This window comes from Nuphar pumila, chromosome 13 (genome assembly GCF_984573655.1).
Source record: "Nuphar pumila chromosome 13, dmNupPumi1.hap1.1, whole genome shotgun sequence".
In the NCBI taxonomy this organism is placed as follows: domain Eukaryota; kingdom Viridiplantae; phylum Streptophyta; class Magnoliopsida; order Nymphaeales; family Nymphaeaceae; genus Nuphar; species Nuphar pumila.
The window spans coordinates 94,533,262-94,557,169 of record NC_143261.1 but is presented as its reverse complement, the minus strand read 5'-3'; the positions used below and the strand labels follow the sequence as shown (position 1 = coordinate 94,557,169).

Sequence of the window (23,908 nt, the reverse complement as noted above, 5' to 3'; positions counted from 1 at the left end):
TCCTTGGCAAACTTTCCGTCATCTCCCTGTAAAGTTTGAGGGGAGGGGGCTTAACACACACACACACACACATATATATATATATATATATATATATATATTCTTGTACACCATAATACCCGATAGGGGTATGTATTTCTTCTTTTCTTTTTTCTGTATTTCTATTTCTTTTTCTTTCTTTTTTTAATTTATTTATTTTAAGCCACATAGGGGCCCCACCATAGAGTCGTTGGGGCCCCCAATGGTCACAAATGTGACCGTTGGGGGCTCCAAACGACTCTATTGGGAGCCCCCTTGTGGTCCCTTGTGTGTATAAAAAGGGGTACTCCCCCTTGTGTTTTGTATTGTTCTAGAGAGCTCCTCCTTTAATAAAAAGAGTGTATCTTTTTATGTGTAGCCTTCTTGTAAGGCCTCTTAATATTATCCCTTAGTGGATTGCCTCTTTGTGTGCCTTTGTGCCAAGTCCATTGTTGGACATTGTGAATGCATATGCATTCTTGATTCTTCCGCATACTTCATTACAAGAGAGAGAGCACCTCCATCTAAAGATTAATTGAAGTTTGTGGTTTTTTAATAAAATAGAGGGCATTGTTTCAATAAAGTGTGTCCCATGGAATAATGTGACTTCTGCATGTTCATCCCTATTTCTGATGATCTGGAAACTAGCATTAGATGCCTAATGTTGCTTTATTGAGAATGGGAGGCAAAGATGGTTTAGGAAGCAAAAGTATGAAACAATGCGTTTTTACACTTTTGAGGAAGCGAGAAGCGGGAACCAGTTTGAAGTTAAGTGTGATTCGAACTTGACAGTGAGCTGGAACTATATTGCAAGTGAATCAAGAATCAAATTGGAAGCTAAAAGCCCCAAGGGGGATTGGCGAAGTGGGGTGGGGCCTTGACTGCTAGACGGGCAGTCAAGGTTTGATTCTCATGGGCGTAACCCCTATGTGCACGCCAATGCATAGCATAGGCCCTGGGGGCAGGGGTCCTAGTTGTTAAAATATGAATGTTTATATTGTTAAAATGTGTCTCCTAAAAATCATTATTGTAAATATAAATATATATATTTATATACATAGAGATACATTTATATATAATATATTATATGTACATATATCTCTATATATATAAATATATATATTTATATATTTTTACCCGAAAAGGGTATTCTTGTAATTTCACTGTTTTGCGCATATTCCATTTGGAATATGTTGTAATTTTTCTTTTTTATTTTCTTGTAATTCTTTTTACTTTTTCTGTTTTATTTTTTGTTCTTTATTAAAGTGCATTGGGGGTCCCCCAATAGAGTCGTTGGGGGCCCCCAACGGTCACAAATGTGACCGTTGGGGGCTCCCAACGACTCCTTTGGGAGCCCTCCCTTTTGCACCTTTTGGCATTTGTATAAATAGGGGTGTTCCCCCTTGTAATCCTCAAGCTTGAGAGTCTCAAGCATTTTGTTCTTTTTATAAAATACATGCCATAGCGCATGTTTATTATTTTTACGCTTTTGCGTACTTTGTTCAAGTGTTGTGAGAGTGCCTTCGTGCACATCTTTTCTAAAGTATTTGTGCTCGTATGCGTATTGTCTTGTCATAGACAATTTTACATGGTATCAGAGCAAGGTTATTTATTGAAGATCGTGGGATTCTCTTTTTTTGAGTGCCTCGAAAAACGTGCCTTCCGATCTTTGAAGTTTGAAGTGGTGGATCTTTCTTCTCAAATATTTTAGAAGAATCTTGTGCAAAGTTGGTGTTGGAAATATTGTGTTGGTACGCTTTTCTCCCTCCCTCTTTACTCTCTAATGGGCGAAAAAGAGTCTCATTTTGCTCTTGGTTTCAAATTAAATGGGTCCAACTATCATGTTTGGGCCGGAAATATGGATGCTCATATAAAAGGGAAGGGCCTATGGGGATATGTACTTGGCACAATTCCGGAATCGGAACCCAAGATTACCGTGGTAAATGGAAGCGAAATCAAGATTCTTGAAGGAGAAGAAAGAACCAAAGCCCTTGAAGAATACTCCAAGAAGCACGATGAATGGGAAATGAAGAATTTCAAGATTCTTTCATGGTTTTTCTCATCCGTGGAAACCAAGATTAATGCCAACATTATTAAGTTCAAAAAGGTATCGGAAGCTTGGCATTATCTTGAAAAAATGTACACATCAAGGGATCTATCTCATAAGTATTATCTTCAAAAGAAGGCTATCTCCCTTACTCAAGGTGAAATGACGATTAGGGAATACTTTGCCGATCTTTCCTCTATTTGGGATGAGCTTGCAATGCTTGAACCAAAATGGAGTGGAGAGGCAATTGAGCTCCGTCACAAGCAACTTGAAGAAGATCGGTTCTTCAACTTTTTGAATGAGCTAAGGCCCGAATTTGAGCAAATAAGGTCATCTCTTCTTTCCTCTTTTTCTTCCCCTTCTCTTGAAGATGTTCTCACCAAATTAAGTTGTGAAGAGACTCGTATGAATTTATGTAAACAAGGACCAAATGTTCTTGCGGTCCCTTGTAATATTGAAGAAAATAGTGAGGTCAATGCCGTATCAAGACCCGGAAACAATGTAAGAACCTATCGTCCCCCTCACTTTAAATTTCAAAATCAAGGTGAAAATGGTGGTCAAAGAGGAAAAAGGGATTATAGCAAAACTATTTGTCATTTTTGTAAAGAACCGGGGTATATCAAACCCGTATGTCCCAAATGGAAGAAACTCCTAGCCATGGCTACCACTGGTGTACCGCAAAAGGAGGAGGCATCTTCGAGTGGGACCCTCTCTATAAATCAAATAGTGGAAGCTCTTCAACCTCTCCTCAAGGGATCTACCTCCGGTGCGGCCATATCCACTTCTTCCTCTCCAGGTAAAATCTCTTGGCTTTTGGACTCCGGTGCATCCTTTCATATGTCTCCAAACATTTTCTCACTTTCCGATTACTCGAAAAATGGTTCCCCATCTTATGTCTCCACTGCGGATGAAACCTCTCTTGAAATTAAAGGAATAGGTAATTTTGAAACTCAAAAGTTTTTTATTCCAAAAATCAGATTTATATCTAAGCTAAACTTAAATCTCCTCTCTGTTTCTCAACTCACGGACCATGGTTGCGATATTAAATTCTCTTGTGATAAATGTTTAATACAGGATCGTCAGTCCGGGAAATTGATTGGGGAAGGCTTTAGAAGAGGAGATTTATACTATATGAAATCTCTTCAAGTTCCAAAAGTTTTGTGTAATATTGCCCGACATAAAGATATAAATGTGTGGCACAAAAGACTTGGTCATCCTAATATCACCAAGTTATCATATTTACATTTTGCAAAAGACCTATGTAAAAGCTTTTTTTCTTGTAATGACTGTATTCTCGGAAAAATGCGAAGTTTACCTTTTGAGCAAAAAACTATGTTCTTTTCTAAAACTTTCGAAATTGTTCATTCAGATGCTTGGGGACCTGCACCTGTTGTTTCAAAAGAAGGTTTTTCTTATTACGTAATATTTGTGGATGATTTTTCCAGATATTCGTGGATATATTTTCTAAAGTTTAAACTTGAAGTGTTTTCGTGTTTTAAAAATTTTCATTCAATGATTAAGAATCAATTCAACAGTAACATAAAGATTTTTAGAAGTGACTCTGGGGGAGAATATCTTTCCAATCAATTTAAGGTATATCTTGAGGATCATGGAATTGTTCCCCAAAGGTCTTGTCCTAAAACGCCTCAACAGAATGGGTTGGCTGAAAGAAAACATAGGAACATTATTGAGACCACTAGGACCCTTCTTATATCTCAAAATATTCCTGAAAACTTTTGGGCTGAAGCAACTCTTGCTTCTGTCTATTTGATAAATCGCTTACCATCTAGGATATTAGGAAAAATATCTCCCTTTGAGGTATTACATAAGCGTGAACCTGATTATAATAGGTTAAGAGTCTTTGGATGTAAGTGTTTCATACTTACGGATAAGAATGACAAGCTCTCTCCCAAGGCTATTCCTTGTGCCTTTCTTGGTTATTCCGAAACTCAAAAAGGTTTTCGTTGTTATGACCTTCGAAATGATAGGCTATATGTCTCTAGAAATGTAACCTTTTTAGAAAATGACAGTGGTTTTGAAAAAAATGTTTCTCAACAAGAAAATTTTGATTACTCTTTCTTATTCGACTTATTGTCTAGTAATGATGATATATCTAGTGATGATGATGTATCATTAAACCATGATGAGGAAAATGATGGAGATATTGGTGAACATAACTCACTCAATGAACAAGAAAGTAGAGTTCCAAGTGAGCCAATAACCTACTCTCGTAGAAACCAAGACACCTTTAGAAGTGCTATTGATCAATATAGTGAGCTTACTCCTATTCCTGACCATAGAAGATCTGAAAGGAATAGAAGACCTCCAACTCGTTTTGTCTCTTTTGATTCTTTTTCACCCCGATATAGGGCTTGCCTTAGTGCCATTCCCTCTTATTTTGAACCAAGAAATTTTGAAGAAGCTAAAAAATGTATAGAATGGCAAGAAGCCATGCAAAGTGAACTTAATGCCCTTAAAAGGGCAGAAACTTGGGATTTCCAAACTTTACATATAGGAAAGAAAACTATAGGTTGTCGATGTGTCTTTAAAGTTAAAACTAAGAGCGACAGTTCTCTAGAAATGTATAAAGCTCGTTTAGTTGCAAAAAGGGTATGAGCAAGAGTATGTAATTGATTACGAAGAAACCTTTGCCCCTGTAGCCCGAATGGTTACAGTTAGGTGTCTTATTACTATTGCATCCATTAAAAATTGGAACATTTTTCAAATGGATGTTAAAAATGCCTTCTTAAATGGTGATCTTAACGAAGAAGTGTATATGGATGTCCCACCAGGCATGATAATTCCTAAAGATAAAGTTCTTCGTCTTCGAAAGGCCCTCTATGGTTTAAAGCAGGCCCCCAAAGCCTGGTATGATAGGTTTACCAGTGTAATGCTGGAAAATGGTTTTTCCTCATGTTATACTGACACTGCTTTGTTTACTAGAAAATCTAATGCAGGGATTGTAATTTTGTTACTCTACGTTGATGATATGCTAATAACAGGTGATGATGTTCAATGAGTCAAGGGTATTAAGTCCGTCTTGACTTCAAAATTTGAAATGTCAGACTTGGGTTTTCTGACATATTTTCTTGGAATTGAGGTTGCCTATTCGCAACGTGGTTATTTTCTATCTCAGTCTAAACTTGCTTGCGAGATTATTGACAGGTCAGGGATTTCTGATGACAAAGTATGCGAAACTCCTGAAGTTGTGGGAGCAAAAATGAAGATTGACGACGGTGTTCCTCTAACCGATCCTACTCCTTACAGGCAGTTGGTAGGTTCTTTAATGTATCTTAGCATTGCCCGACCTGATTTGTCACATGCTATACACAGCGCCAGTCAGTTTCAGCATGCTCCTACAATTGTTCATATGAGTGTTGTGCTTCGCATCATCAGATATTTGAAGGGAACTGTGAATAAGGGAGTATTTCTATCTTCTTCTTCTGAATTGAAATTGCTTGCTTATACTGACTCAGATTGGGGAGGTGACCCTAGTAACCGTCACTCCACCACTGATTTTTGTATTTTCTTAGGAGAATCTTTGATCTCATGGCCATGTAAAAAGCAACAGAAGGTCTCTTTGTTATCCACTGAAGCCGAATATAGAGTCATGGCATCTACCACCATGGAAATTGTATGGATTGGATGTCTTTTGGAAGATATGGGAGTGGTTGTCAAAGAACCAACAAAGGTATGCTGTGACAATAAAAGTGCAATCTACATTGCTAAGAACCACACCTTTCACGAGCGAACAAAGCATATAGAGATGGACTGTCATTATGTCAGAGAAGAATACTTGAAGAAGGTCATTGATCTACCATATGTGACATCTGAGTATCAACTTGCCGACTTCTTCACAAAAGCTCTATGTTCGCCCAGATTTCATTTCCTTCTTGACAAACTTGCGGTTATCACACCGTAAGTTTGAGGGGGGGTGTTAAAATGTGTCTCCTAAAAATCATTATTGTAAATATAAATATATATATTTATATACATAGAGATACATTTACATATAATATATTATATGTACATATATCTCTATATATATAAATATATATATTTATATTTTTTATCTAAAAAGGGTATTCTTGTAATTTCATTGTTTTGCGCATATTCCATTTGGAATATGTTGTAATTTTTCTTTTTTATTTTCTTGTAATTCTTTTTACTTTTTCTGTTTTATTTTTTGTTCTTTATTAAAGTGCATTGGGGGTCCCCCAATAGAGTCGTTGGGGGCCCCCAACGGTCACAAATGTGACCGTTGGGGGCTCCCAACGACTCCTTTGGGAGCCCTCCCTTTTGCACCTTTTGGCATTTGTATAAATAGGGGTGTTCCCCCTTGTAATCCTCAAGCTTGAGAGTCTCAAGCATTTTGTTCTTTTTATAAAATACATGCCATAGCGCATGTTTATTATTTTTACGCTTTTGCGTACTTTGTTCAAGTGTTGTGAGAGTGCCTTCGTGCACATCTTTTCTAAAGTATTTGTGCTCGTATGCGTATTGTCTTGTCATAGACAATTTTACATATATATATATATATAATGCCCAACAATGGCATTTTGGTCATTTTACATTATGTAACTAGGTTAGGAATAGGTTAGCTCGATAGTTTTGTTGTTTTTTAATAAATGTAATTTTTATTTAATGTAAGGGGCTCTATGGGGATTACCCACTCCCACGTCTCTATGGGATCTCCCAAGGCTCCCTCTACTGTGTATAAATAAGGACATAATGTCCCCATTTATTCTCAAGCTTCTTACTAAGCTTTTTGTCAATAAAGAATATGTTTTACATTTTGTTGCAAGCCCCAGTTGGCTTATTGTGTTATCCTTAGAGAGGATTTGTGGTTGTATGCCATTCGTTGGCTTGTATTTGTTTTTCGCTCATTTCATTACATGGTATCAGAGTTATAGGGCTCTTGATTTTGAGGAAAGTGTTTGTGTTCGTGAAGAAGCATCCAAAAGTTTTTGTGAGATCGTGGTACTTGCAAGTGGTCATATTTTTCTAAATTTCTCTCATTCCCTTTCTCTGTCATTCAAATGGGACATGAACAAAAAAATGATCTTTCCTTCAAACTCAATGGTACCAACAACATGATGTGGGCCTCCGCTATGGAGAACCTAAAAAAAAGAAGCTTTTGGGATACGTGATGAGCATGATTCCCGAACCTCAACTCAAACTCACCAAACTTGGAGGTCAAGAAAGGCTCTTGAAAGAGATGCTTGATCAAAAGCCATTGAAGATTATCAATCAAGAATAGAAGATTAAGAGAGTAATCATGCTAAGATCCTTTCATGGTTCATGAGTAATGTAGAAATGAAAATTTGTGCTAATATTGCCAAATTTAGAAAGAAAAATGAAGCTTGATTGTTTATGAAAGGCATGTACACTAAAAAAAGATCTTTCAAAACAATATTACTTGCAAGAGAAAATTAGAACCAAGCAAGGGGACATGAGTGTTCTTGATTTCTTTAGTGCATTATCCCGTCTTTGGGATGAATTGGTACTACTAGAGCCTAAGTGGGTGGACACCGAAGACGTGGAACTTAGGCGAGAACAAATGAAAAAAAGAACATTTTTTTCAATTTTTGTATGGATTACGTTTCACTTCCCTTAGAAGATGTCATTGCTGAAGTATGCCAAGAAGAAAGTCGTCAAGGCATGGATAAAAGAGGAGATGAAGTAATGGCCGTATCTAGGTCTGGAAACAATGTTAAAGTATATAGACCTCCACAATTTGAGAGGCAAAATGGCTCATGGAACAACAACTATGGAGGATCAAAAAAGCCTATTTGTTACTTTTGCAACGAGCCGGGTCACATTAGATCTCCTTGTCTAAAGTTTAAAAACAAAGTGGCTTCCGTAGAAGAATCTACACTAAAGAAAGAGGAATAAGGCAAAAGTGAAGGAGAGCTAAAGGACACACTTTGTCGATTAACTATGGCACTTCAACAAATACTCAAATCTTCGTCCTCTACATCGGGTGCTGCCATTGCTTCTTCATATCCCGGTGAGTGCTCATGGATTCTTGACTCGAGAACTTCCTTTCATATGACTCCACATGGAATTACTTTATCCAACATATGCACTAACCCAAATTTGTCTTGTGTTTCCACCGTCGATGGAACACCTTTGAAAATTCAAAGTATTGAAAATTTAGAATCTCAAAATTTTTTTGTTCTAAAAATTAGGATTGTTCCTAAATTGAATTTAAATCTCTTTTCCGTTTATCAAATTGCCGACCATGGATGCGAAATCTCCTAGTCATCTAAAAGTTGCTTTGTGCAAGATCTCTGGTACGAGAAACGGATTCGGCGAGGCCATATGAGAGGAGATCTTTATTTTATGGACTCTTTATCTCTTTCACCAAAACCTTTTTGTCATTATGTCCAAGATAATGATATTGAAACTTGGCATAAAAGACTTGGACACCCAAGATATTAAAAAATGTATCCTTTTTCTTTTGAGAAAAAAAAATTGTAAAGAAAACGATGTGGTGTGCAAAGATTGTATACTTGGGCAAAATGAAATCCATCCCTTTTCCAAATAAAACTTTCATCTCTAAAAGACCTTTTGAGTTAATGCACTCGGATGTTTGGGGTCCTTCTCTAGTTATATCGAAAGGAGGTTATTTATATTATGTGATATTTATAGATGACTTTACTAGATATGTATGGGTCTACTTTGTCAATTTAAAATCTGATGTATTTTCTCTCTTTGAAGAATTTTATATGATAGTCAAAAATCAATTTTAAAGTAAATTTGTCACACTTAGATCCGATTCGGGTGGAAAATATTTATCAAAAGAATTTCAAAACTACTTAAAATAAAATGGAATTTGTCGTCAAAGATCGTATCCTAGAACTCCCCAACAAAATGGTCTAGCAAATAGAAAACATAGACATATTATGGAAACCGCTTGAACCCTCCTTATTTCTAAGAATATTCTAAAATCCTTTTAGATCAAAGCCATGTTGACTTCAACATATTTAATAAATCGAATGTCATCATCATCATTGCAGAATATTTTCCTTTGTGAAAAGTTATTTAAAATAACACCCGACTTTAAAAGATTACGTGTTTTTTGTTGTAAATGTTTTGTACTCCTACATAAGAGAGATAAATTATCCCCAAAAGCCATTGAAAGTGTCTTCATTTTTATTTTAACAACAAACTTTATGTTTCCAAAGATGTGACTTCTTAGAAAATGAGAATGACTTCAATCAAATAAATAAAAAAGAGGAAGTAGACTATACTTTTTTATTTGATCTCGCTCCAAGGAATGATAATGAGACTTTAAATAATGATGATAACCATCCTAGTGATGAGAGTATAAAACCTTGTGATCATTATACTATAGATAGTGATATAGTAAATGAGAGATCTACTGAAGGCATACATGTTTATACAAAAATAATCCTCAAAATGCTTTAGAAAAGTATTCTTCTTCCGAAGAAGAATCATTAGATAAAAATTTATTGGTCAACCATAATCCTTCTATAGAAGAATCCAACCTTAGAAGATCTTGTCGTCTATCCAATCTACCTAATAGGTTTGTGTTTTATGACTCCCTATCCTCACACTATAGAGCATGCCTAATAACATTACATTCTTATCATGAACCATCTAATTATAATGAAGATAAAAACTTCTCTAATTGGAATGAAGCTATGAAGATGGAATTAGATGCCCTTATGAAAGCCAAAACATGAGAAATAACTATTTTACCGTTAAGAAAAAAAACCATAGATTGTAGATATGTGTTCAAAGTTAAAACCAAAAGTGATGGAAGTCTAAAAACATATAAAGCAAGGCTAGTTGTCAAAGGCTATTCTCAAGAACACAAAATTGCCTATGAAGAAACTTTTGCCCTTGTAGTTAGGATGACTAGTGTTAGAATCTTAATAGCCGTAGCTTTCATACAAAAATGACCTATCTATCAACTAGATGTCAAAAATGCATTTCTCAATGGAGAATTAAATGAAGAAGTTTATATGAACCCCCCGTCGGGTTTTAGTATTGACAACAACAACAACGCCTTCATCCCAAAACAATTGGGGTCGGCGATATGAACCAAAAAAGAAAATCATTCTGGGTCTTCCACATGAATCCTTCTCCTCCAATCATTTCTATCCAATGCCATGTCCTCGGTGAGGTTCAAAGCATTCATATCCTTTCCTATCACCTCCATCCATGTCTTCCTAGGCCTACCCCGACCTCTTTTAACTAATATATTTTCCCATTTCTCCATCCTTCTAACTGGAGTATCATTAGGCCTTCGCCGAATATGTCCAAACCACCGTAAACGATTCTCTCTCATCTTATTTTCAATGGGTGCAACGCCTACCTTCTTACGTATCTCCTCGTTCAAAATCTTATCTTTTATTGTATTTCCACACATCCATCTCAGCATACGCATCTCAGCTACACTCATTTTTTGAATATGATGTCTCTTGGCAGCCCAACATTCCGTACCATATAGTAAAGCGGGCCTAATAGTCGTCCTATAAAACTTTTCCTTCAATCGCAATGGCATTCTACGATCGCACAACACTCCAGTTGCACTTTTCTATTTCATCCACCCAACCTTTATCCTATGATTTACATCTCCATCAATTTCTCCATAATTTTGAATGATAGATCCCAAATATTTGAAACAGTCATTCACTCGTATTTCTTGCTCACCAAGTTTCACTACACTCCCATCACTACTTCGTTGCTTACTAAACCGACATTCCATATATTTTGTCTTACTCTTACTCAACTTAAAACCTCTTGCTGCCAATGTCTGTCTCCATAATTCTAACTTAGCATTAACCCCAGCTCTAGACTCATCAATCAAAACAATATCATCAGCAAACAACATACACCACGACACATTTTCTTGAATTGATCTCGTAAGCTCATCCATCACTATAGCAAATAGGAAAGGGCTTAAAGCAGAACCTTGGTGTAACCCAACCGTTATAGGAAAATTGGTTGTCACCCCTCCACAAGTGCGAACATTGGTTACTACTCCTTCATACATATCCTTAATTATACTAATGTACTTGAGAGAAACACCCTTTCTTCATCATTGTCCACCAGAGAATGTCCCTAGGTACTCTATCGTATGCCTTCTCCAAATCAATAAAAACCATATGCAAATCTTTGTTCCTCTCTCTATTTCTCTCAACAAGTTGTTTAAGAAGATGTATAGCTTCCATAGTTGATCTTTCAGGCATAAAACCAAATCGATTCTCCGATATCATGACAACCTTCCTCAAGCTAGACTCAATCACCCTCTCCCAAAGTTCCAATGACTCATGAGTTTTATACCACGATAGTTTGTGCAATCTTGTATAGCACCCTTATTCTTATATATAGGCACCAAAGTACTCTTCGTCCACTCATTAGGCATCTTATTTGTCCGCCAAATCTTGTTAAAAAGATTTGTCACCCATTCTAAACATTTCTCTCCCAAGCATTTCCAAGCCTCGATAGGTATACCATCTAGGCCAACTGCCCTTCTTGATTTCATTTTCTTCAAAGCCTCTGCAATTTCTTTCTTTTGAATCTTGTGCATGAAGTCACGATTCATCTCATGAAAAGGAATGGAGAAGTCTCCAAGATCCTGAGCATGACTTTCATTAAATAGTTTATCAAAATAATCTTTTCATCTCTCCTTAATCTCCTCATCTTTGACTAAAACCCTTTGCATTTCATCTTTGATACATCTAACCATACCCGAATCCCTCGATTTCTTATCTCTCATCTTTGCAAGCCTATAAATATCCTTTTCGCCTTCTTTGGTATCCAACTTGTCATAAACCTCCTTATATACCTTATCTCTCGCATTTCGAACTACTTTTTTAGCTTCCTTCTTTGCTATCATATACTTCTTCAAATTCTCATTATCACGACTCTTACTTAGATTTCTATAACACTCTCTTTTAACCTTAATAGCTAATTTGACATCCTCGTTCCACCACGATGTATCCTTACCTAGCGGTGCACCGCCTTTAGACTCACCCAATACCTCCTTAGTCACCTTTTTCATGTCACCCACGATCTTATTCTACATTGTTTTTGAATCCTCCTCGAGACACCAATCAGCTTCCTTAACTATCTGCTTTATAAGCATTCATTGTTTAGCTCCTTTCAGTGCCCACCACTTAATTCTAGGATCTATCCTATGTCTATCCCTTTTGCGGCATTGTCTAATTCTAAGATCTAAAATTAAGACTCTATGTTGTGTAGCTACACTTTCTTCCGGTATAACCTTACAATCGATGCAACAACCCCTATCTCTCTTTCTAAGTAAGAAAAAATCTATCTGACTCGTATTAACCCCACTTTTAAATGTTACTAGGTGAGACTCCCTCTTCCTAAACCAAGTGTTTGCTAAGATCATATTATAGGACAATCCAAAATCTAAAATCCTTTTTCCACTTTCATTTCTTTCTCCTATACCATAACCTCCATGGATACTCTCAAATCCATCCCTATTAATGCCTACATGCCCATTAAGGTCACCACCGATGAAAAGCCTTTCTCCATAAGATATCCCTTGTACTACTCCATCTAAATCTTCCCAAAATTGACGCTTAATGGAATCATCTAAACCTACTTGAGGTGCATAAACACTAATAATATTAATAATATCCGTACCTAATACTAATTTAATAAGTAAAATCCTATCACCCTTCCTACGAACCTCAACTACATTATTTATAAACTCACGACTCATAACAATCCCTACTCCATTCCTATTCATATTTATTCCTGTATACCAAATCTTATAACCCCAAGGTTCTATCACTTTTGCTTTCTCACCTACCCATTTGGTATCTTGTAGACATAAAATATCAATCTTTCTCCTACACATAACATCTACTAACTCTACCAACTTACTAGTTAAAGATCTTATGTTCCAGGTGGCTAACCTAATTTTATGGTCTTGGAATAACTTCTTTACCCCCACCCGTCCAACAAAGTTAGGGAACCCTTGCCTATTTGACACTACACCCGGGCACCGGTGTGACGTGTCGCTTACGGGCGACGACCTAGCAAGCCTTGCCCATTTATCACTGCCTTCGGGCCTATAGAGTACAACGCGTCGCTCAGTAGGGAACGCCCCAACGAAATTCTCATATTGGTTCATATTTATAGGGTATGACTAAGTTTTATGCTGGCTGTCACAGGCCTACCGCAAGAAAAAAAATTCTTAGATTAAGAAAAGCGTTATATGGTCTCAAACAGGCCCCAAAAGCCTGATATGATAGATTTAGTAGTGTCATGATTCATCTAAGATTTTTTTTTCTGTTATACCGACATTGCGCTTTTTGTTAAAAGTACAGGTACCAATATTGTCATTCTCCTGCTATACGTGGATGATATGATAATAACATGGAATGATGAACAAAGAGTTATTGAAATTAAAAATGTTTTAAAAGAAAATTTTGATATGTTTGACTTAGGTTTGTTAAGATATTTTTTAGGTATTGAAGTCGCCTACTCTCTCAAGGGTCATATTCTTTTTCAAATGAAGCTTTCTGCTGATATTTGTACAAAGTCTGGTATTACAGATGACAAGAAAGTGGAGACACTTGAAGTTGTCAATGCAAAACTAAGACTTAAAGATGGGACACATTTGGATGATCCTACTCCATATAGAGAGTTGATTGGGTCACTTACCTATTTAGCAATCACCAGACCAGACATAGCTCATGTTGTTCACTCTGCAAGTCAGTTTCAGCATGCTCCAACTACCGTACACATGAGTGCTGTATTACAGATTGTGAGATATATAAAAAATTCCATACCCTCATCGTCATATTTAGATTTGCTTGCTTATACTGATGTTGATCGGGGAGAAAATCCAAATGATAGGGTTTTAACTACTGTTTTTTGTGTTTTTTTGGGATATTCTCTAATTTCATGGCGGTGCAAGAAGCAACAGAAAGTTTAACTGTTATCTACTGAAGCTGAATATAGGGCTATGGTTACAACAACTATGAAACTTGTATAACTAAGAAATCTTCTTAAAGATATGGGAATAGACATCTCCGGACCTTCAAAGATGTGTTGGGACAATAAGAGTGTTATCTATATTGCCAACAACTATACTTTCCATAAGCACACTAAGCATATCAAAATGGATTGTCATTATGTACGAGATGAATATTTGAAAGGAATCATCGAGCTTCCATATGTATGTCTGAATATCAACTTGTTGACTTCTTCACCAAAGCTTTTGCATCACCTCGTTTCATATTCTTACTTAACAAACTTTCAGTGTATACACCGTAAGTTTGAGGAGGGGTGTTAAAATATGATTTTTTAAATATGTATATATATATATTCTTAAATATAAAAGAATATATATATATATATATATATATTGCCCAATAGGGGCATTTTGGTCATTTCACATTATGTAACTAGGTTAGGAATAAATTAGATAATATTTTTGTTTTTTAATAAATGTAATTTTTATTTAATGTAAGGGGCGACGTTGGGTCTGCTCCCAACGGCTACAAATATAGCTGTTGGGATCTCCCAACGTCTCTATGGGAGCTCCCAAGGCTCCCTCTATTATGTATAAATAGGGACTTAATGTCCCCATTTATTCTCAAGCTTCTTACTAAGCTTTTTGTCAATAAACAATATTTTTTACATTTTGTTGCAAGCCCTAGTTGGTTTATTGTGTTATCCTTAAAGTGGATTTGTGGTTGTATTGTGTGTTTTTATCAGAGTTACCAGTCGAGGAAGCGGGAAGCAGGAGCGGGAAGCGAGGCACTTTTAAAAATTTAGGAAGCAGGGAAGCGTGGGACCACTTAGAAGAATTCTGAACCATCTCGGAAGCGAACCGGAAGCGACCTAGGAAGCGAACCGGAAGCGAGGGGGAAGCGAAAAAATGGAAAAAATGGGGAAGTGTGGGGGGAGCGTGCTTCCCATAAAAGGGAAACACGCTTCCCCAAAAAGGGGGACGCTTCCCCTTGCGCTTCCGAAGCGCGCTTCCCCTTTTGCCTAGGTGCTTCCGGTAACTCTGGTTTTTATGCCCTTCGTTGGCTTGTATTTGTTTTTCGCTCATTTCATTACAATAGCCTCAGAGCTTTACACTGTTGGCACAATGATCGTAGGTATGGCAGACTGAGCCAGCGGGACCAGGTCTTCGTGCCAAATGTGGTTTCTTCAGGTTATAGATTCAAAAAATTGGAAGCTAAAAGTTGAAAGCTAAAAGGTAATCAAATAAGTTGTGAAATAAGAATCAGAGCAAACACAACATGAATATGACATAAAATAAAAATGAAATCAAGTGAGGAACATATGTTTTTTATATTTTTCTTTAATGGATTCAAACACATGATCCATGTCGTTCTTGAGATAAAAATAAAAAAATTACATTGTTGAAATTTTAAGCTTAAAACTAAAATGTTTGTGTAACTATAGTATTATATTGGAATGAAACAAGTGCACTACCACAATGCCACAAGGAGGCTACAAATGTGCACATACAGCTATGAATGTCACTTATGGGACAAATACACCAAAACCACAAAGGGCCAAGAACATAAACCTCTCAAAAGAGAGGAAGAACACCAAATATAAAATAAATATTATTTCAATATGCTTAGAACAAGCATTAAACCAAATGAGGGTGAGAGCCCTCAATTTATACAAGAGGCTATGGCCTTGGGGAGCTTCCAAGAGTCGCTGGGAGCTCCCAACCGATATATTTATAGTTGTTGGGAGCTGGCCTAACGACTCTATGGTCATAAAGACCACAGTGCCCTTACACTAAGTCAAAAAGATAAAATACTAAAACTAGTAAAATGACTAAACTGTCCCTAATGGACAACATCTATTACATGTACAAAATGACCAAAATACTCCTGGCCAAATACCCTAATTACACAACCCTATATATTTTATATAATTTTTTTAATATATATATGTGTATATATATATATATTATAAATGGGTCCGTGCTAAATGAAATATGCTAAATAAAACGTGCTAAATGGGTTTTTCTGCTCTTCCGGTGTTTTTTTCGCAGTTCCGACCCCATAAATGTGTTGGGCATGGTTGATTTACGAGGAATCCACACCTGAATCATGTATTTTCGATGAAAAAAATGATATTTGGAGCCTCAAAATTTTACAAAGATTTTGGATCGTTGATTTTTTGAACCTTATAAAAACCCACCCATATGTTGGAATCGAACACTTCAAGAGCTGATCCCTATAAAATCAAGTACATAGATCACACCTGTGTGGTCAGAATTTAAAAATAAAATGAAAAAAATCTGAAAAACTCATTTAGCACGCCCATTACTCTATGTATATACATTTGATTATACAATACATTTTAACATTAACTTTTGGCTTTAAATGTCAAAAGAACCATTTAATGTTGTGTTCCTTTTTTTTCCTTTATGAATGCATCATCAATAGTAAAATACTTAGTCATCATGGCATTCATGAAATTGGTAGATTTTTACATGAAAGAATGAATCAGGAAATTATCAGATACCTTCTAGAGAAGAAGTGTGAAATAAGGAGAAAGAATATAAACCATAAATTTGTAGCTAAAATTTACTATTTTCTGGTTTTTAAAACATGTTATATTGTTTTGTTTTTTTTTAAAGGTCTATCTCGGAAATCATGATTTATTATTCAAGATTTAAGATCCCATATGTCGAAATCATGCTTCTCAAATTAAGAGAGGCTCAGGGACACACACACACACACCAAAGCACCATCACAAGTGATGCAATACTATGTCACCTGGGTGCGGGTACAGAGAGTACAACACGACAAGTTCGAAAAATGTGGGTACGGGGACATAGCTATATATATATATATATAATATTGTTAAATAAAAGAAAAAAATCGTAACATTTTAACTGTAAAATAGGAAGAAGGCCTAGAATGAAAAGGAAGAAGGGGTAAAATGAATTTCTTTAAAAATGTGTGTTTGAAAAAATATAAAAGGGAATCTTTTTGTTATCTTTAAATAAAAGAGGAAGAAGATGATATTATGAATACAAAAAGGTGTAAAAAGATTTTTTTTAAGAATATGAAGACTGTAGGGGCCTCAATGAAATTTTTAATTTCATTAAGTAGAAAAATGGGGTGGGAAGGGCATCAACTCTCTCTCTCATCTCTTTCGCTCCACAAGACATGGAGGAGGCGGCAACAGTACGGGTCATTCCTCTCTCTCTTTTCCCCCTCCACCAACCCCTCTCGTTTTCCTCTTTCTCTCTCTCTCTCAAGTGACCTTGCAGTCGCCGAGAGAGACTGAGAGAAAGGGGAAACGGAAGAGAGAAAGATGAGAGAGAGAGAGAGAGTTTTTTTTTTTGGGGGGGGGGAGGGCATTTTGCTTTTTTTCTTTTCTTTTCTGAGGTTTGGGTCTGCATTAGACCCGACCCGACCTGACCTGGCACAGTGTGGCATACCCGCACTGCACCTAGTACCAGTAACCCATGTCGACATGGGTACAGTAGCCGCCGTGTTGCGGTATCATAGATGCAATATTATAAATACATAGTTATTTTTTAGGTCAAACGGTTCATTGTCACTTTACAAATTAAAATTACAAGAATACCCTACTTTTTGAAATGTCTTTCTCCTTCAAAATAAAAGATGTGAGCTCTCTCTAAAGTGATTCTATATTTTAAAATATGCCAATGCTTTTGAGGGCATTTTGGTCAATTCAATCAATTGCATGCTGCTAAGGTCAATATAAAGGGTTTAAAGTTAAGAGAGAGAGATTCCAGGGAATAGCAGGTAAACAGTTTAATTACATATGTGCATTCTTTTTTAACCCTAATTAGGGTTACTAAATAAATAAAGTTTTTGGTGTGCCCACCAACAGAGGTTACGAGGGGCCCATCTTAATCTCTATAAACCCTCTCTTAATACTACTTCCTGCTATTCTCTTCTTATGCTTAAGAAGGAATTTATTAGTTTAAGGTAAAACCAAAGAGAGTTGTTTGTCAAATATTTAAAATAGCATGGTGTAGATTTACATTATTGTCTGTGAACAGGTGGACTGGTGGGGTAAGGTGAGTGGGCCTGTTGAGAACAATCCTTGGTGTACAGCCTGATGAGCCTTGGGCTTGTGCCCTGTCTTGTGACCCATTTCTTGGGGATGCGAACTGCATTGCCTGGTTAATAGCAAAAATGTTGTGTGGATTAAAAGAAGAGCTCTTCTTAATTACAATGGAGTGAGTTGGGAACGGTGTCAATCCTGTCCAAGTTGGTCAAGCATCTTTTTCCTGTTCGAAACCATTTACCAAATGTAGGTTAGGCAATGGTTATGGCCATTGACTTGCTTTTTGTCATTTATTTATGCGCTTTAGCACTGGTATTGTATGTTGTATCTGATGTGTTATTGTATGCTTTTCTAGGAGACTAAAGAATCTGTACAGTCAGAGTTCCGGCATCAAGTCTCCCTTCTGGTCCAACCAATGCTTCAGGTACATGCACAGATCTTTTTCATATTTTTTCCCCGAGATTCTGAACTCATGTTCGACAAACCATTCATGGATGGGTTTTCCTTCTGTATTTCAAAAATGATCTCCAAGCAGTATCTCCTATGCAATGGTGATATGAAAGGCGAGTTTGTTCCATTAATGAGTATTTTAGCTTGTTTTCATATTTCAATTTTTTAAGCTTAAATCTATACTCATATCTTCTAAAATCAATAGAGCCCTTGCTGCTCAGGAAAATGAAAATTTTGTTCATATATAAAGTATTTGACATATTTCCTTTTTGACATTTTGGAAAGCATAGAGATAATCTCCTGAAAACTAAATAATCTATGTGGCATGTACAGTCTCTAGATGCTGCCTTTGCTCACTATGAAGCCGAGTTGCAGAAGACCGCTAAAAGAAGCGACCGACAGAATGGATTTCTTTAGTTAAGTTTGTCTGCATTTTAGTTTCTGTGCAAGTACCACGCCTTCTTGCACCATCTGTGCGAATACCATGCCTTGCACCATCTCTCATATATCGATAAAAGATTAATTTTGCTATTCACTATTAATGAGAAGGATTTGTTCCTCGGAGCTGAATGGAGAAATTTTATTTGTTTTTGGTAGATGAATGAGAGTAAATTTCACTTAGCACCCCTTATGATGTTGCTCGTATTAAGGTGGCTCTTAAAGGGTGAGGAGGACTATACGGGCAAAAATTACCACCACGGTGGACTCGTGGTCAGTGGGGTCCTGTGTCAAGCTGAAGGCCCACGGTCGAATCCTGCTGGCGCATGGGGGATGCTGTTGCTTTATCATGGTTGGGGCATGTAAGGCTAGGTGATTGTGTCCTCGACCCGGAGTTTTACCTTGCAGCCTCGCAGGGAGGCTGGCCCACTAAGTCACGCTGTTTTGTGTGAGGGTTCTTTCATCATAAAAAAAAGAATACTGACAAAAGTTACCATCAAGATGAATCCTTCTATAAATTTTGGGTGCAAGAAAATATATATTTAATATTTTTTTATCAGTAATCAAGTCTTACAATTACATGAGGGCGGAGACAATGAAGTGAGATAGAGTAGGGGGTGCAAATGTATCGGGTTTGGTCAGGCATCTAATCTGAATTTGGCACTTTATTTTCAGTACAGATCATTAAAGTAAAATCTAAAAGGGTATTTGGATCATATTTGGATTTGTGAATCATTTCCAGCTTCAGACCGGTGTTTATATCAGATCTATGTTTTAATTCTGATTGTGCATTTTACATGTAAATAACCTTGGTTTCTGTTTTCTTTTACCAGATCCAATATTGCCATATACTGTGGATCCATATTCAATCTTTTTTTACTCGGAGAAACCGCCCCAGGTGCAGTGACCTAGCTGCGCTGGCTCATCCTGCTATACTTAGAGGCCATGTTGACGTAAAACTCTGGAGGCTTACCCCTCGACTCCAAGGAGTCTCCAAGCTTCGGCTTATGCAGGGGGTGAAGAGTTGTCAAGCCCCTGCTTATGCAGGGGGGTGACGCCCGTGGGATTTGAACCTAGACTGCCCGTCAAACGGTCTAGGTTCTATGCCAAACTCATTGGGATCATCCATTTGACTATATAAAATTTGGATTTGGATCAGTCAGGGTGTAGGTTAACTTCATCGTAAATGCAGCTTATTTAGATATCTATGTGATTAAACCATGTTAGATTTCTTCCTATTAAGTCCTCTTTTGAGTTTTGGCTATGTTTGGGATCTCCGACTTGATGGTAGGTTAAGGACTTTTAAGTACACAGTTTTCTCTTTGATATTGTTAAATTGGACCCTTTCTGGTGATTCCGTGCTAGCGTGGATTAACAAGCTCTAGTAACCAACACTTCAAAGGCTATAATAGTGAGAATTTGAGTTCTGGAGAAAAATAAGGCCTATTGTCCGGGCAAGCCACAGTTCTCCCCTTTCCCTGTCAAACGAATCACAGGCTCAATGCCTCTTCCTTCCCCTTCTGGGTTGGAAAATAATTCGGGATGCTCTGGGGTCTTTCCTTCTCTATGACTTCAATTTTCATCAAGTGGAGAAAAAAGCTGGGTTCTTTCATCTGTAATGGGAACCAATGGTCATAACCAATAGCTTGGTTCTTTAGACCAATCACGTGGCACTAATTTCAGTGTGGCTTACGTTCAAATGCCATGCAGTGGCACGATGCAATTGGCTCTGAATTCATAAACTATAGGCTGAGATATTATTGGGATAAAGTCTCAATGAAGGGAGGATCCAGACTAACTACAAGCCACAAAGCTTAAAAAATCTATCTCCGGAATTTGTGCTGAAGTCCCCAAGCGCAAACAAAGTACAGCTTTGCATAGACTCCAACGTCTCACAGAGTCAGAGACGTGTTATTCAGACGTGTGAATGCTAATTCTGGTCTCCATAAAACAGGTTAGCTCCTCACATGGTTCGCTCGTCATTAAGCACAAAGGATGCAAGAAAATGTGAGTCACTTCTTGAATGATTTTCCATTTTCAAGATACCTTGGATGACTAGACTGTCGATAACAAAAATGCAGTTTTGGTGAAAGGTTTTCTTCCTAACACCAAACCCTGTCCCTACAACTTTCTGTTTTTTTGTCAATCAAATGCTTTCAAGATGCTCTCTTTCCAACTAATATATCTTCTCTATATCACATACTACCAAAACATTTTTTTTTTGTGAAAGGCAAGCTAGGGTTAGGCAGACCCCTATCAGTTATACAACTATACCATTGGGTTTTGAACCTGCAACGTTCCAGCACAAGGTGACGTGCACTAGCTGCTCCTACCAGACAAGTGGAGCCCGCATTGTAGCTAACGATGCACTCCCAAGGAAAGATTTGGACCTTTCACCAGAGAAGAAACTGTCATTGTTTAGAGCATGTCTAATTTGTGGGTGTCAATGTTTTTGTTTGGCTCTGATTCAGATTGAGATGTACAAGTAGTTTTGAAGCTCTCACCGAGATCTATGGCGTGGTAACGGATGAAGTCCATGGAACCCATTTTTGTGCGCAAAAATGACCCTAAGAACCAACAGGGGCTCCACTTGTCTGGTAGGACCAGCTAGTGCACGCTACCTTGTGTTGGGACGTTGCAGGTTCAAAACCCAATGGTATAGTTGTATAATTGGTAAGGGTCTGCCTAACCCCAGCTTGCCTTTCAAAAAAAAATGGCCCTAAGAAAACGCCATTTAGGTGTGAAAACGTTGAGAATTTCACTCAGTACAAAGCTGTTAAGCACCTAATTTTCAAACACATGATTGAGTCAAGACATCATTTTCCTTGGACATCAAGCATGTGAGTTGATGTTCCGTCTCATATGGGGAACAGGCGCCCCACTTGGACATTAAAATGCATACGTTTCTCAAAATTAAGGTATGTAACATGCACATTTGCTTGCTTAATTTAACAGGGTGTTTGTCCTCTTGGGTGTGAATTTGACCTGTTTTCAAGTCCAGCGATTGTAAAAGGGACTAAAGTCTGAAAGTCTACTAGTACACACTACATAGTACATAGTTTCAGCACATGACAAGCACAAAATCCATCAATCTTGAGTACAAGTTGTAGCGTGAAAGATTGAGAATTTCTCTTTCATTGGATGCTGTCATACTTCAAAATTCTGCCACGATATAATTCCTCCATTATAAGGCAGGGTGGTCGTGGGGCCCCACCTGGGGTTTTCCTGGCTTCGGCGAGGGTTTCTCATCATAAAAACAAAGATATAATTCCTCCATTAATGACAAATGAGATCTACTGAGCAGCGCTTCAACGTGAACTGACAAGTGGATCTAAGAAGGTTGTGACAGATGTCACAAATCCGGTCTTGGGAAAATTTCATATTTTGAATAATCTGATTTTTCTGAGGAAATTTTTTGGAAAATATTGGATTATGTCAAATTAAAAAATATAAATTATATAAAAATAAATCTGAACCTAAACAATATAAAAAACTTAGCATAAACGGTTTCTAGCCCATGAATACGGCATTAAAAACATGATATTTTCAAAATAATAATGTTTTAAAACATTCAAGCACATGCATGAGTCAGTGTTGGGGTCAAAGCCCTGTCCTTTGACAACTACCTTCTTGTCAGTTTTTAAAGTTGTAGGTAGGTCATATTGGGACGGAAGCTTAGTCTGATTAGCATGGTCATAAATGTTGGTGATATTTCAAGACGTTAGATTGTTTTAAAATTGCGATTTTTATCATGATGTTAACAGATTCTTTTAAGGTGCGTTTGATACCTAGGATCTTAAGGATCAGATTTAGTGTGGGGTCTAAGAAGCACCTAATGGGTCTCACCTGGGTCTACTAATAGATAATTAGTAAGAGGCTAATAAATGTTTCAGACGATATCTCAATTTTCTTCTATTGTATTAAAGGGAAAATATTTTGCTATAATTGTTCGTATGCACAACTGACACATCTTTTTTCTTTTTTGTTTCTTTGGTAAATTTGACACTGCAGATATTATGATCTACATGGTCTGTTTAGTGCATCACATTTGGTTCGCCAGAATCCAATATATTCAACAATCAAAAGTCATAAACACTTCAAAAAAAAATCACCCATATATATATATATATATATATATATATATATATATATATATATATATATATATATATATATATATATATATATATATATATATATATTAGTAGAAACTCGATTCAAAGGTTGATTCCTAACAAATTGGGCAAACTGAACACATCCACGATATCTGATTGAGCTAAAAGAGCTTGCATCATAAGATCCCAACAGGATTGTACATACAAACGATTGGTAGCCAATATTTTCCTGTATTTAAATGCTTGGAGTTTGTTATTTGACGATCAAGTGGCTTTGTGCAATCTGAATGACCAAGGTTTTGTTTTGGCTTGCAATAATTGCTATGCGGCAGAGAAGTCAAAGAGATGGGTCGTCTTCAAGCATTAACTCTTTTTTTAGCTAAGCTCAGAAGGGCGTCATTAATTTGGTAGCCAGGGGTAACTTGTGAATGTCACCAAGTTGATGGGGGCGGTATAAGTTTGAAACTCAATGGTTAGTATTGAGGGGCGGATCCAGGATTTTGCTTAAAGGGGATTTTTTTTTTTATTAGTTAAAAGAGGTCGGGGTAGGCCTAGGAAGACATGGATGAAGGTGATAAGAAAGGATATGAAATGAATGGAGGGGAAGGATTCATGTGGAAGACCCATAATGATTTTCTTTGTTGGTTCATATCACCGACCCCAATTGTTTTGGGATGAAGGCGTAGTTGTTGTTGTGGGAAAATTTTTTTTATAATAAAATAAAATATAAAACTAAAATATAAAGGGATGACAATATAAATTTATATATTTTTCTTAAAGAAAGGCAAAAATATTTTAT

The 23,908-nt window shown here is 36.9% G+C and overlaps 1 protein-coding gene across 1 annotated transcript in view; it reads left to right on the top strand.

Annotated features, from left to right (window-relative positions):
• Window positions 1-19,798, top strand: part of LOC149819272 (general transcription and DNA repair factor IIH subunit TFB1-1-like) — a 120,413-nt gene extending 100,615 nt beyond the window's left edge. Inside the window, exons 20-22 of the mRNA XM_089986370.1 lie at window positions 18,462-18,530; window positions 18,890-18,972; window positions 19,154-19,798. Coding sequence (XP_089842496.1) covers window positions 18,462-18,530; window positions 18,890-18,972; window position 19,154 — 153 coding nt within the window. The 3' untranslated portion in view covers window positions 19,155-19,798. The remainder of the gene's footprint in view (window positions 1-18,461; window positions 18,531-18,889; window positions 18,973-19,153) is intronic.
• The last annotated feature ends 4,110 nt before the right edge of the window (window positions 19,799-23,908 follow it).